Raw genomic sequence first — 14259 nt, 5'->3', positions numbered from 1 at the left:
AGAGACACTGACCACCATCCAGTGTCTCAAGAAAAGCAGAGGGTTCATTATATGTGCATTTCTCGAAGCCTGGGGCCCACCTGGTGGCAGCATCACCTTAGAGCTTGCTAGAAATGCAGAGCCCCTGACCCCACCCTGGCCCTACCAGAAGACACTGAGCAGGGTCCAGCAATATGTGCCTAGATCCAAAGCCCTCCCAGGGCTCTGACCCAGGCTAAGGCTGGACAGCAGCTGCAGGAGAGAAAGTGGATGGTACCTTGTCTTTCTGGTTCCCACATGGCCTTAGGTCCCCAGGCTAGTGGACTGATGTCTCCCACAGCAAGCACCACCCTTCTCATTCTTCTCATCTTTTTCTCTTTTTCAGTCATTTGGGTTCAACTTGGTGGCCCGTTCCAACTATCACTGGCAGCTGAGTTTCTCCCAGGCCGAGCAGGTGTTGTTGGAGCAGCTGGATGAGGATGGAGGTTGTCGCAGGCAGTGTCTTCAGGTCATGAGGCAGCTGAAAGAGGATGTCTGGTGTCCTGGGAAGAGGCCGGTCATCACCTCCTACCACCTGCAGGTGAGGGGCGCAGCAGGCAGGGGACCCAGGGCAGTGGTGGGTCCTATAGCCTCGGTTGGGTGGGTCAGAGCCCCTCAGAAGAGGCTAGTATGAGCCAGAGCAATTAGGCAAGAAGAAGGAATAAAAGGAATACAAATAGGTAAAGAAACTGTCAAAATATCCCTATTTGCAGACGACATGATCCTATACCTTAAAGACCCAAAAAACTCTACTCAGAAGCTTCTAGACATCATCAATAGCTATAGCAAAGTAGCAGGATATAAAATCAACATAGAAAAATCATTAGCATTTCTATACACTAACAATGAGCAAACGGAAAAAGAATGTATGAAAACAATTCCATTTACAATAGCCTCAAAAAAAATCAAATACCTAGGTGTAAACCTAACAAAAGATGTGAAAGACCTCTACAAGGAAAACTATACACTTCTGAAGAAAGAGATTGAGGAAGACTATAGAAAGTGGAGAGATCTCCCATGCTCATGGATTGGTAGAATCAACATAGTAAAAATGTCGATACTCCCCAAAGTAATCTACATGTTTAATGCAATTCCCATCACAATTCCAATGACATTCATTAAAGAGATTGAAAAATCTACTGTGAAATTTATATGGAAACACAAGAGGCCACGAATAGCCAAGGCAATACTCAGTCAAAAGAACAATGCAGGAGGTATCACAATACCTGACTTCAAACTATATTACAAAGCAATAACAATAAAAACAGCATGGTACTGGCACAAAAACAGACATGAAGACCAGTGGAACAGAATAGAGGATCCAGATATGAAGCCACACAACTATGAGCAACTTATCTTTGACAAAGGAGCTAAAAATATACGATGGAGAAATAGCAGCCTCTTCAACAAAAACTGCTGGGAAAACTGGTTAGCAGTCTGCAAATAACTGAAACTAGATCCATGTATATCACCCTATACCAAGATTAACTCAAAATGGATCAAGGATCTTAATATCAGACCCCAAACTCTTAAGTTGATACAAGAAAGAGTAGGAAATACTCTGGAGTTAGTAGGTATAGGTAAAAACTTTCTCAATGAAACCCCAGCAGCACAGCAACTAAGAGATAGCATAGATAAATGGGACCTCATAAAACTAAAAAGCTTCTGTTCATCAAAAGAAATGGTCTCTAAACTGAAGAGAACACCCACAGAGTGGGAGAAAATATTTGCCAATTATACATCAGACAAAGGACTGATAACCAGAATATACAGGGAACTTAAAAAACTAAATTCTCCCAAAACTAATGAACCAATAAAGAAATGGGCATGTGAACTAAACAGAACTTTCTCAAAAGAAGAAATTCAAATGGCCAGAAAACACATGAAAAAATGCTCACCATCTCTAGCAATAAAGGAAATGCAAATTAAAACCACACTAAGATTCCACCTCACCCCTGTTAGAATAGCCATCATCAGCAACACCACCAACAACAGGTGTTGGCGAGGATGCGGGGAAAAAGGAACCCTCTTACACTGTTGGTGGGAATGTAGACTAGTACAACCACTCTGGAAAAAAATTTGGAGGCTACTTAAAAAGCTAGCCTCGATCTACCATTTGATCCAGCAATACCACTCTTGGGGATATACCCAAAAGACTGTTACTCCAGAGGCACCTGCACATCCATGTTTATTGCGGCACTATTCACAATAGCCAAGTTATGGAAACAGCCAAGATGTCCCAGCACTGACGAATGGATTAAGAAAATGTGGTATCTATACACAATGGAATTTTATGCAGCCATGAAGAAGAACGAAATGTTATCATTCGCTGGTAAATGGATGGAATTGGAGAACATCATTCTGAGTGAGGTTAGCCTGGCTCAAAAGACCAAAAATCGTATGTTCTCCCTCATATGTGGACATTAGATCAAGGGCAAACACAACAAGGGGATTGGACTATGAGCACATGATAAAAGCGAGAGCACACAAGGGAGGGGTGAGGATAGGTAAGACACCTAAAAAACTAGCTAGCATTTGTTGCCCTTAACGCAGAGAAACTAAAGCAGATACCTTAAAGCAACTGAGGCCAATAGGAAAAGGGGACCAGGAACTAGAGAAAAGGTTAGATCAAAAAGAATTAACCTAGAAGGTAACACCCACACACAGGAAATCAATGTGAGTCAATGCCCTGTACAGCTATCCTTATCTCAACCAGCAAAACCCCTTGTTCCTTCCTATTATTGCTTATACTCTCTCTACAACAAAATTAGAGATAAGGGCAAAATAGTTTCTGCTGGGTATTGAGGCGGGGAGCGGGAGGGGGCGGAGTGGGTGGTAAGGGAGGGGGTGGGGGCAGGGGGGAGAAATGAACCAAGCCTTGTATGCACACATGAATAATAAAAGAAAAATGAAAAAAAAAAAAAAAAAAAAAAAAAAGAAGAGGCTAGTATGTGTGTGACAGATTTAGGATGGGCTATGGCATCCATATTTCCCACTCCACAAATTCTAGCTCATTGTGGAGCCAGATAAACTCGGGTTCCACGTGTATCACCAACACTGATGAGCTACAAATCCTGGCCCCTCCTCAAGTTCCCTGCTCTCTTCCTCTTTTTCTTCCCTTCATTTCCCTCCCTCTTCTTCCTTTTTTATTCAGTGATAATTTATTTATTTTTCAAAACTTAACACATATTATTTGTATGTATTTACGGAATATATGGTGATGATTTGAAACACACATATGAGGTATCCCGATAAGTCAGGGTAATTAGCATTTCCTTCTCAAACACTTATCTCCTCTATGTATGAGGACACTGTGAACACTTCTAGTTATTTTGAAACCTATAATAAATTGTTTTAAACTATAGTCACCCTCTTGTGCTGTAGAACACTTGACCTTATTCCTCCTATCTAACTATATTTTGGAACTATATTTTGGAACTTCCTGTGTCCCCTCTCCCTCCTAACCTCTAGTAATCACTGTTGCACTCTCTACTTCTATGAAAGCAGCTGCTTTAGCTTATCTTTCAGTTCCTGGCTTATTTCATTTAATATAGGTTCCTGCACGTGACAGGATTTCATTCTTTTCATGGCTGAATAATATTCCATTATGTACCCGTACCGCACTGTCTTCTTTTCTTTTTATTTATTTAAATTTATTTTTTGGTGATACTGTGATTTGAATTTAGGGCTTCGTGCTTTCCAGGCAGATTCTCTACCACTTGAGCCACTCCCCCATCGCACCACATTTTTTTTATCCATTCTTCTGTTGATGGGCACCTAGATTTGGCTCTCTATTTTGCTTTTTGTGAATAATGCTACAGTGAACACAGACTTCAGTTATCTAATACTTATTTCAGTTATCAGTACTTATTTGATTTCCTTTGGATATATACCCAGTTGGGTGATTGCTGGATCATAAGGTGGTTCTATTTTAAGTTTTTGGAGGAACCTTCTGTTTTCCATGGTAGCTGTATTAGCTTACATTCCTGTCCACAATGTATAGTGTCCTTTTCTCTGTGTCCTCCCCAGCATTTTTCTTTGTCTGTTTGACAATAGCCATGCTAACTGGGATGAGGTGATGTGTCCTTGGGGTTTTGTGTTGCATTTCCCTGGTCATTTTTGATCCTGATCTTTTTTTTTTCATATACTCGTGAGCCATTTCTACATCTTTAAAAAAATTTTTTTTAATTTTATCGTTTTTACATTTACCCACATGTGTATATGTTGTGTGTATATGTTGTTTGGGCCACCTCCACATCTTCTTTTGAGAAGTATCTAGTAGGATCATTTGGCCCACTTTTTGCCTGATCGTTTGTTCTTTTGCTGTCGAGTTGAGTTCTGTGTGTATTCTGAATATTAACTTTTGTCCAGTGTGTAGCAAGCAAATGTTTCTCTCCCATTTGGCAGAGCATCTGTCCACTCTGTCAATTGTCTCTGCACCTGCCTGTTTTTACTTTTGCTGCCTGTGATTTTGAGTCTTACCCAAAAAATCTTTGCCAGCACCAATGTCTTGAAGTGTTTCTCCTGTTTTCCTTTAGTAGTTCCACAGCTTAGGTCTTACATTTAGATCTTTGATCCATTTTTAGTCGATTTTTGTACATGGTGAGAGAGAGGGGTCTAGTTTCATTTGTAGGGGTGTGTGTGCGTGAGTGTGTGTGTGTGTGTGTGTGTGTGTGTTTGTATGTGTTCAGTTTTCCTGAACATGTACTGATTGAACATACAATGAGGTTAGCGTGATGTGTCCATCTGTGCATACAACACGCACTGATCACGCTCCTTTACCTCACCACCCCCTTCTCACACCTGTCTCCACCTCTAGCAATCACTACTCCACAATCAGCTCAACTTTGTTGTTTAGCTTCCACACACAAGACAGAACATGCAGTGCTTGGCTGTCTGTGTCTGGCTTATTTCACTTATCACAGTGTCATTCGTTTTGCTACACACAACAGGATTTCATTCTTTATGGCTGAACACAGCTCCATTGTGTACATACACTACATTTTCTCTGTGTTCATCTGTCGGTGGCACCTAACCTGATTCCATATCTTTGCTGGCATCTTTGTTGAAAGGTTGGCAGGGACTAAATCTCATTGGGCAAAGCATGTTAAGAATTGTATTTTTAGTTAACAAATGTAGGAGGAGATTGAAGTATTTACACAAGAAGGAATGAAGATTCATGTATCATAAAGGTCACATTGACTGCAGAGCGTCTGGTGGCAGGTTGGATGGTGAATAGGATAGGTGGGTGCTGGATAAGCAGCTGCTGAAGTGGTCTGGGTGCGATGGGCATGGGCGGTGGGGAAGAGGACAGTTGCAGTGGAGACGAAACTAAGTGGTAGGTTTGAGAATCCTGTAAGCAGGAGGCTGGGCGGGACTTGGTTGTGGGAGGTTGGGGAGAAGGATGACTCCTGGGTGATGTTGCATGACTGGCTGGCTAAGCAACTCTGGAGGCAGAGCGGGATTGTGGGAACAGGTGGTGAGTCCAGTCTGGACATGTTGAGACTGAGTTAACCTTCCAATATCCAAGAGATCTAGGAAAGGAGGTCAGAGGGAAAATCTGGGCTGGAGGAAAGGATTTGCAAGTCTCCCACAGTGAGAATGAAACCTCTGCAGGGGGAGGGTTACAGAGCTGGGGGTGGCCATGGAGGAAGAGAAGAGGCCTGGAAAGGAACCTCTAGCACCTCAATGGCTAGAGGCAGTTGAAGGAGTAGCTATAATTCTGGGAGAAGGCCCACCGAGTGGGTTGACTTGAAAGCCAAGAACAGCTCAAGAGGGAAAGTGTGGACAGAGAGTCTGATCAGGTGAGGTAAAGGTTGGAAAAGGCCTGTTAGATTTAGAGGCGTGGAGATCACTGGTCTTATTGAGAGCAGCTTTTCAGATTAATGGCAGGAGAATCCATACTGGAGTGGATGGAGCAGGGAATGAATGGAGGGAGAGGAAAGATTGACAAATGATGCAGCTGAATCTTTGGGAGCCCGAGTTTGCAGAGAAGTAAGAGTTGGAACAGGGGGTAAGCGTGGGAGTGGGGAAGCAGGAGAGCTTCAGAGGGGCTGAAAGACCACTGGGGAAGAAGGTGGTCTTGGCACATAGTTCTTGGAAGGCAGGGTCCTTGCCCCTGTGGAGGGGCAGCCCTAGCTAGGAGGAATGGCCGATGCAGACAGGAGGAGAGGAGGGTGCCAAGTGGAGATGAAAGGTGAGTGGTGGTCACTGGAAATGTGAGAGAACAGTGAGAGAATAAAAAAGGCAAAGGAGGCCAGCTGGGTAAGAAGAGTGAGGTGCACCTGAGGTGGGTCCAGTTTTCCCGGGGTGCCTTTTCTCCATTGTCCCACACAGACTCAGTACTTGTTTTTGAAGATAGCCTCCCTGGTGCCTGACACTATGTCTGACATGGCCCTTCTTCCCACAGACCGTGCTCTTTTGGACTTGTGAGAAGTATCCCCACCCCAAGGACTGGCAGGTCTTCAGCAAAGCATTTTTGCGCCTTGTGCGCAAACTACACAAGTGTGTGAGCCAGCACTTCCTAAAACACTACTTTGTCCCCAAAAGCAACCTCCTGCAGTCGGCTAACTCCAGCAAACTGGACTCTGTGGCCCAGAAACTGGCCTACTTCCTGAAGAACCCCCAGATTCGCCTGCCCTAAGAACCGGCCCTGCCAAGGACACATTTCATGTTGGCTGACTTCCTTCTCTGTTGATGCTGGGACCAACAGAGAGAGACAGGTGGTGGGACCAGGAAAGAAGGACAGAGGACCTACCACAAGCCAGTAGTGCATCACAGAAGGAAAACTGTGCCTAAGATGGGTGACCCAGCCTCTCTCGAGCCAAGCAAGCATTTCACCTCTCTACCTCTCTTGGGGACGACTCTCAGCCTATGTCCCCAAGCCACTGCTTCTGAACTGGTGCCAGTTCTGAATTTATTTCCCCTTCTCAGGCTCCAATTGTCTGAGGGGGAGCATGGAACAGGTCCTCTGGAAAGCCAGGCGTTAGCGTGCTCCCCAGAGTGTCCTGGAGCCCACTGCACATGGGTTCCTTATCTTTTTTATTTATAAACTAGTAAGTAGCTTCCCTGGGAGCAGGGCTGGGAGCCCATGCTGCCTTTTCAAGAGGAAGGCATTGAAGCAGCACAGACTGCTTCTGGCAATGTTAGTATCTATGTCTGCATCCTGGGCCAGGACCCATGCACTGATGAAGTGGCCATGCCTGGTGAGCTGGCATCTTGTGCTGCCCTGACTGCCTTGGCCCCTGTGGTCCTGCTGACCCCCTCACTGTCCCCCCTCATGTTCCCTAAGCATGGAGGGAGTGTCTCAATGGCTAGTGCAAGTTCAAGAGAAAGCTGTGACTGTGTCTCATGGCAGCCACAGCCCTCTCTGCTTCCCACATGGTGGTCAGGGATAGAACTTCCTTCTGTTTAAGGAATGAACTCCATACTATGACCTTGCATTGAATGACCTTGGTGTCTCTCAATACATTCCTTTGCTCAATTGCTTATCGCTCATTCATTGATAAGTAAGTAGTAGGCTCTGGGAGTACCGTAAAATAGACTTACTAAATAGGGATGATACCTAATGGCTAAGACAGGAGACAGACAGCAGATCAATAAGACGAAATTATTACAGGCTGACACAACTGCTCTGAAGGAAGCAAACAGAATGCTGAAATAAGAGACACAGAAAGATCTCCAGGGATGGTCTCGTTGAAGGGGAAGGAGAGGTGACCGAGGGCACGCTTGGAGGGCTGGCATGAGTCAGGTCACTTGGCCTTACAAAGCTGCAAAGGAATCAGTATTCCATTCTAGGATCAAAAGTGTGCCACAGCTGGGCAAGGTGGCTCATACCTGTAATCCTAGCTACATGGGAGGCTGAGATTAGGAAGATTTCAGTTTGAGGCCAGCCCTAGGTGAGATGGGGGGGAATCATGAGACCCCATCTCAACCAATAGGTGGGCAAGGTGGCATATGTACCTGTCACCACAAGCTACATGGGAGGCTGAGACTGGGAGCATCTCAGTTTCAGGCCAGCCCAGGCAAAAAAGTTCATGAGACCTCATCTTAATGGAAATAGCTGGGTGTGGAGGTACACACCTATCATTCCAGCAACGGTGTAAAATAGGAGGATATGGTCCAAGAGATGACCTGGGCAAAAAGCGAGACCCTGTCTTCAAAATAATCAGAGAAAGAAAGGGCTGGAAGTGTGGTTCAAGTGGTACAGCCCCTGCCTAGCAAGCTCAAAGCCCTGGATTCAAACTCCAGTACCATCCCTCCCCCCCAAAAAATATGTGACATTTGGCCACTGCCAAAGCAGAGAAGGGTGTTGTGATCTGATTTGCATTTCAAATGATCGCTCTGGTGAAAAAGGCCCCATGCTCACCCATTTCAAAGGGCACAGAGGTCACAAAGTGTGTGTGACACATCCTGCCCAACACAACTGACCAGGAGTCCTGGGGGTCCATGGTGAAAACAGTGGTACCTTCTGGCATTTCCTTAAATGCTTCCCAACTCAAGGGGCTCCTCTGTTACTTTTGAGCATCTTCTGCCCAAATGTGTGTAACAAACTGAAACTTCTCAAAGCATGAACAACTGGTCTTGTTTTGATGAAAGTTCACATTTGAAAATGAAAATTTTTTTTACAAGTCCTGTTATCAGTCGGGTGCGGTACTCACACTGTAATCCTAGCATTTGGGAGACAGTGGTAGGAGACTTGCAAGTTCAAGGCCAGTCTGGACTACATTTTGAGATCCCCCCCCCCTTTTTTTTTTTAAAGCAATAAAAATAGTACTAAATGTAACCAAATGCTGCTCTCCAAGTTCTCATATAGGTAAGGGTGAAAACAAATCTTACTAAATGTACAGTAAGTTCACAATCTTTGAAAGCATCAGTGTTTTGTTAAGTCATCAAGACTAACCTTCATATTTTTGGATCATGGGAAATGTCATTTTTGAGAAGGGACAACTGTAACAAGTTTGTCTTTTATGATGCAAATGTCTTTAGCAAGTTTCAAAATCCAATCACAGTATCCAAAACAAGTGAAGGTCAACTGTGCCGTTCATTCAAAGTATGCATGGTGTTGTGTGTGGACAGGGTACCATAGATAGACCTATGGGTTCCCAGAAGTAGGACTCTCTGCAGAGTCCACAGTGTTCCCACTTCTGGCCAGCAGAGGGAAGCAGGGGACCATGGATGAAAAGAGCCAGGTCCTGCAGGTCCTCCTCCCAGAGCCCAGCAGGTGTCACCCTTCTTGGCTCAAAACCTTCACCTGGCTCCTCCAAAAAAAACTGAGACTGGAACTGTGTGGATTGATGCTGACGCATTTTAGCAAGATTTCCAGTCTCTCTGCTTGAAGCTCAAATGTTAAAAGGGAGCCTGATGATCGTCCTGGGTGCCATGGAGCCTTCAGCTCTGAAGAATCTGATTACAGGTCCTCCTGTATTCTGGTTGGTTTTTGCTTTCCTTTTCATTTTTTAATTCTTAAACAAAACAAAACAAAACCCCCTTTCCCTCCACTCTTACAAGCACAGGACTGTTTTACTCTGGGCAGGCTGGTTTTTTGGCCACTGAGATGACTTCACTTGTGAGTTGTCTGACCTTGCCAGATCTCTACTTCCTTCTCCAAAATGGGCATCCTCAGGGTCTCAGTTCCCCTCGTTCACAAGCCAAAGCATCTCCTAGTGTGGCTGTATTTAAAGAGGTGACTAAGTTAAAATGCCCTCGGTAGGGTGGGTCCCTAAGCCAATCTGACTGGTGTCCTGCTCAAAAGAGAACATGAAGGCAGACAGAAACACCAGAGCAGCTGCGCCTGCATGGGGGACGGCCCAGGTAAACAGATAGCGAGAGGACCAGTCAGGCATCTACAAGCCGTGGAGGGTGACCTCAGAGAAAACCTCCCCTGCCACAGCTTCACCTTGGACTTGTGGCCCAACCTTAGAAAAATAAATATCTTATTTTAAGTCACCTAGACCGTGGTATTTTGTTATGGTGGTTCTCACATGCTAATATGGGCATTGAGAAAAAACACTTCGCACTTTGACGAGACAGATGAACAGGATAACTGGACATAAATGCTCTTGGCTGCGTAGGGAATGGGGCATAACTGCTGGGGAAATACTTACCATTTTACATGGCTACCCTGGTGGTCATTTGCCCACCTCTGCCTTTCCTAATAATTAGGTCTTCCCATATGTATCTGTCATCTATCTATGTATCTATGTATCTATCTACCTACCTATCTATCCATTCGTGTGTATATAAACTTTCTTTACAAAAGGAAAGCATGCAGAAGTTTCTACTGCAAATTCCAAAAACCTGGCTGGTTCCTCTTGCTAAAATAGACAGAGTGTCTTGCCTGGCCCTCTCCTTCCCTCGCTGTCCTGTTTCCCGACATAAACGTTCATTTCTACCTCCTTACCTCTTGAGTCTGCTTGTTTTATAATTTTCATACTTGGGAGAGTCCAAGCCATTTAAAGAACAATATAAAACAAACACTAATATTCTCTACCAAGGCAAGAAAATTGTAAATTGCCAGTTCTTTAGAATGTTCTGGGTACCTCTGCCTGCCCTTGCCCCCCTCTTTCTCAGACTTAGAGAACCATAACTATTCCAAATTTCCCTTAGTCCTTCTGTTGAATTTTTTTATAGTTTTATCACCTACCATACATCATTGAACTTAATTCCTCAACATTGGTGAGATACATCTCAAGAAAGATTAAAATGTCTTCGAAAAAAAAGTATGTCTCAGAGTCAACAAATTATAACCTGCTTGTGTCCCAACCAAGGTTTTTAAAGTTAAGTCAAAACTTAAGTGGGATCAAATGGCAGCCTTTGACAAATCTCACCTGTCAGTTGAGGTCTTTTGATTATGTTTATTTAAACCATTTACATTTATTCTGATGAACAACCTATTTGGCTCCATTGCTTCTCTCTTAGTATTTACATTGCATTTGCCCTCCTTCTGACCTTTGTTAAAATTGAAAGGATTTTTTCCTTTCTTGCTGGTTTGGAAATTCCATACCTTATCTGTCCCCTTAAAGGTTACCAAGGCTGTTAGCACACATTAGTTACATTCCATGGACTGAAATAGAAAGCTGGCTGTTACCATTATCTTCCTCTGTGACCAGAACCTTAGAAGGCTTCTCCTCCCACACATCTGCAGCTGTCATCAGAATTGTGGTTTTAGGCCGTCACCCTCTACACACACGCACATGGATGCAATGGATATGTTTGTTTCCATTAGGTCATAAAATTCCATTTTCTCATTTGATTCACACATTTGCCACAGTCTTTACCCACCAGTTTCTCAGATCAGAGACTTTCTACCCAGGATCAGTTCTTTTCTCCCCAAGTGCAGACTCCAGCTTTGCCTGTAGTGAGAGTGTGTAAAGGTGGACTGTTTTCATTTGAGACTGTCCTTACCTTAGTTCTTGAAACTTTCAACTTCAGGCTCACAGTATTTTTCTCAGTTGGGGAAAGCATTTTCCCCACTGTCTTCTGGATTTTATTATAGCTATTTACAAGTCAGCCATGATGCCATTTATAGAGTCTCTCTCTCTCTCTCTCTCTCACTCACTCTCTCTCTCTCTTCAATTATTCCCAGTTATTCTAGGAAAATATCAGCATCTAACTCTGAATATTGTGTCTCCCTCTCTACAGAAGGAAATCCAATGTAACTAGATGTATAGCAGACTCAACCATTCTATCCTCTGTACCAATCAAGTTCTCGTCCAATTTTTGTATCTTTTTATCACTCAGCATTGCATTCTGAATAATTTTTGGATTTATCTTCCAATTGATTAATTTTCTCTTCAGCTGCATCAAATCAAATGTTTAATGTGTCCTCTGGATATGAAATTTCTAGAATTTCAGTTCCCTTGTTCAGGAGGCCCGTTTGGTCATTTCTCAAGCCTGTTTGATGGTTCTTTCAGGTGCCTTATTTGTCTCACATTTTCAAGTTTCTCTTTGATGTTTTTCAACATAATAAAAATAATTTTGTTCTATGTATGAGAATTCTAGCACTTGAAATTGTTGAGGGGTTGATTCTGTTGTTTGATTTTTTGTTTGTGTTTTGGATGATCAATAGTAGTACTTGTTTCTTTGTGTGTGTTTTGTAAATTTTTAATGTGAACTGTTCACTTTTCCTTCAAACTTTATTTATGGGAATTTGTTTGAAGTCTGGGTCGAAGTCATGGCCCATAAAAGGATTTGTTTTTAATTCTGTCAGTTATCCAAGAGCACTGCTAACCCAAGACCACTTAAATTACATTGAGCATTTGTGGCTTTTCAGGCCACATAGAAAGCATTTGAAGCCATCTTGCTGTTAACAAATCCTTAGGTGCAATGTAACACCAGAGCCAGACTGGTCTTTGCAAATCAAATCCTGTTTGTTTTCCCCTATTCTAATCCTTCCAATAGCTTCTCTTCATGGACTTCAAACTCCCTACCAGATCCTTTAGGCCCACGTGGTCTCTGGTCTTACCATTCTCTCTTGTCCCGCCTACCACCACTCTCCTTCACTCCGTTCCAGCCACAAACTGCCCCCTTGCTCTGCTTCTAATGCACCTTTGTATCTGGTTGCTCCTTGGCTCATCAGTCCTCTGCCCCATATGCTGACATGACCTATTGTTCCCACACCAGCTTAACACACAAGCTCCCACCACCCTACCTTCTCCTTAGTCGTTTGCCTGTTCCCCTATTGGAACTGTTCCACGCAGGCAGAGGTAATATCTGATCCCGCACCTGAAACCATGTGTACTACAGAGTACTAGGTACTTGTTAGAAGGATGAACAAATGACTTTGCTAATACGTGTTACATGAAGAATTGAATGAATGAATTGATTTTTGCTCCCATGACATTTTTCTACTTTGTGATGAGGTCTGAACTCGAATTTAGGTTTTCTGATACTCGGGCTCTTGACTCTATAAATGAACATTTTGAGGGGTCGAAAATTCCCAATGAGAAAGAAAATTACTTCTGGCTCCAGAAGCCCATTTTCCCGGAAGGGCCCTGTGCCTGTGGCAGCCAAGTCTGTAACCAGCACGTGTGTGCTGCAGGGGACCAGCAACGGATGCTGGTGTCATAGGGGTGCTGGAGACACCTAGCCTCACAGGAATCCTGCATGCATTGTGGGGCTGTGTGAGCGACGCACACCCTTTGCTCTTAAACAATGCACATCTGAAAGGAGTTCAGGTTGTCACGTCCCTTCCTGCCAAGCATGGGGACAAACAGTGTGGTCTTGGCAGAAGCTCTCCCTCCCTTTCGGTCCCTTTGTCTCTGTGTCTAGACCATTCATTTCCTCCCATTCAACCACTTCACTTGTTGCTGAGTGACTTTTTGTGAGCTCTTACATTCTCAGACTTGGTAACTTATGACTGTCCTGTAAGGACCCAACCCATGAGTGCTCAGATACAAAGGACGCATGGGCAAAAGCCCTGTAAAACCTGTCTCTGTAAATAAATAAAATATCTTCACAACCGTTGCCCAATCTTGCTCATGAGGCAGCCCTCTCTTCCCCGGAGCACCCAATACCTTGGGGTGCTCACTGAAAAGAACCCCAACCTGTCATTTTGGCCTGAGAAGCCAGCTGACCCAGGAAGGAAGCAGCCAGGGGAATGGGCCTGGTCACAGTTTGGGTCATTTGGTGAGCTGGGGGTGCAAAGGGCTCTGGATTCCTTTCTGCCTCACCTGCCTCCTTCCACAATGTCCCTCTTTGCCCCCACAGGGGGATGTGAGAGGCATCAGGAAGGTTTCCAGCTCCTGACTCTCTATGGGAGCCACCATCTGTGACTTGTGCCCTTTGTGACTGGGTCACGATACTGAAGGAATAAGGAGAGCAAGAGAAAGGATGGGCCCTGGTGTCTCTGCAGAGCCAGTTCTGGGAGCCCCCCTGCCGGCTGGGCCGAGGGTGTCCACGTGAAGGCGACAGGGGCGCAGCAGGGGGCGCCCGAGCCTCCTGCAGCGCTGCGGGGCCGCGGAGCTGCCACCCAGGCGCGCCAGGAGCGCACTGCGCACCGCGGTCACCGCCGGGCCCGGCACCTGCGCTTCGCCCATGTGGAGATGGCGCTGCCAGAGCCCCCTGCCGAGCTCTGCCCCCACAGGGTGACCCTTGAAACCACCCCGCGCCCAGGAGCGCAGTCCCATCTAAGGGTCACCACGCTCCAGAGTCCCTCTTTTTACGGAGATTGTACAGGGTGTGTGTGGGGGGGTGGGAGGGAGGGGACTTGAACTCCTTTTCTTTAGACAACGCCCATGG

The 14259-nt window shown here is 44.8% G+C and overlaps 1 protein-coding gene across 6 annotated transcripts in view; it reads left to right on the top strand.

The window, feature by feature from the left end:
* The window catches only part of Mab21l3 (mab-21 like 3), a 49834-nt gene extending 37102 nt beyond the window's left edge, over positions 1 to 12732 (top strand). For all 6 annotated transcript variants that reach the window (XM_074050682.1, XM_074050685.1, XM_074050684.1 and 3 more), the window contains exons 6-7: positions 365 to 559; positions 6428 to 12732. In XM_074050682.1, coding sequence (XP_073906783.1) covers positions 365 to 559; positions 6428 to 6661 — 429 coding nt within the window. In that variant the 3' untranslated portion in view covers positions 6662 to 12732. The remainder of the gene's footprint in view (positions 1 to 364; positions 560 to 6427) is intronic.
* The last annotated feature ends 1527 nt before the right edge of the window (positions 12733 to 14259 follow it).

Source organism: Castor canadensis, chromosome 12 (genome assembly GCF_047511655.1).
Source record: "Castor canadensis chromosome 12, mCasCan1.hap1v2, whole genome shotgun sequence".
NCBI lineage: Eukaryota > Metazoa > Chordata > Mammalia > Rodentia > Castoridae > Castor > Castor canadensis.
The sequence above is the reverse complement of the archived record's forward strand: the minus strand, read 5'-3'. Positions and strand labels throughout refer to the sequence as shown.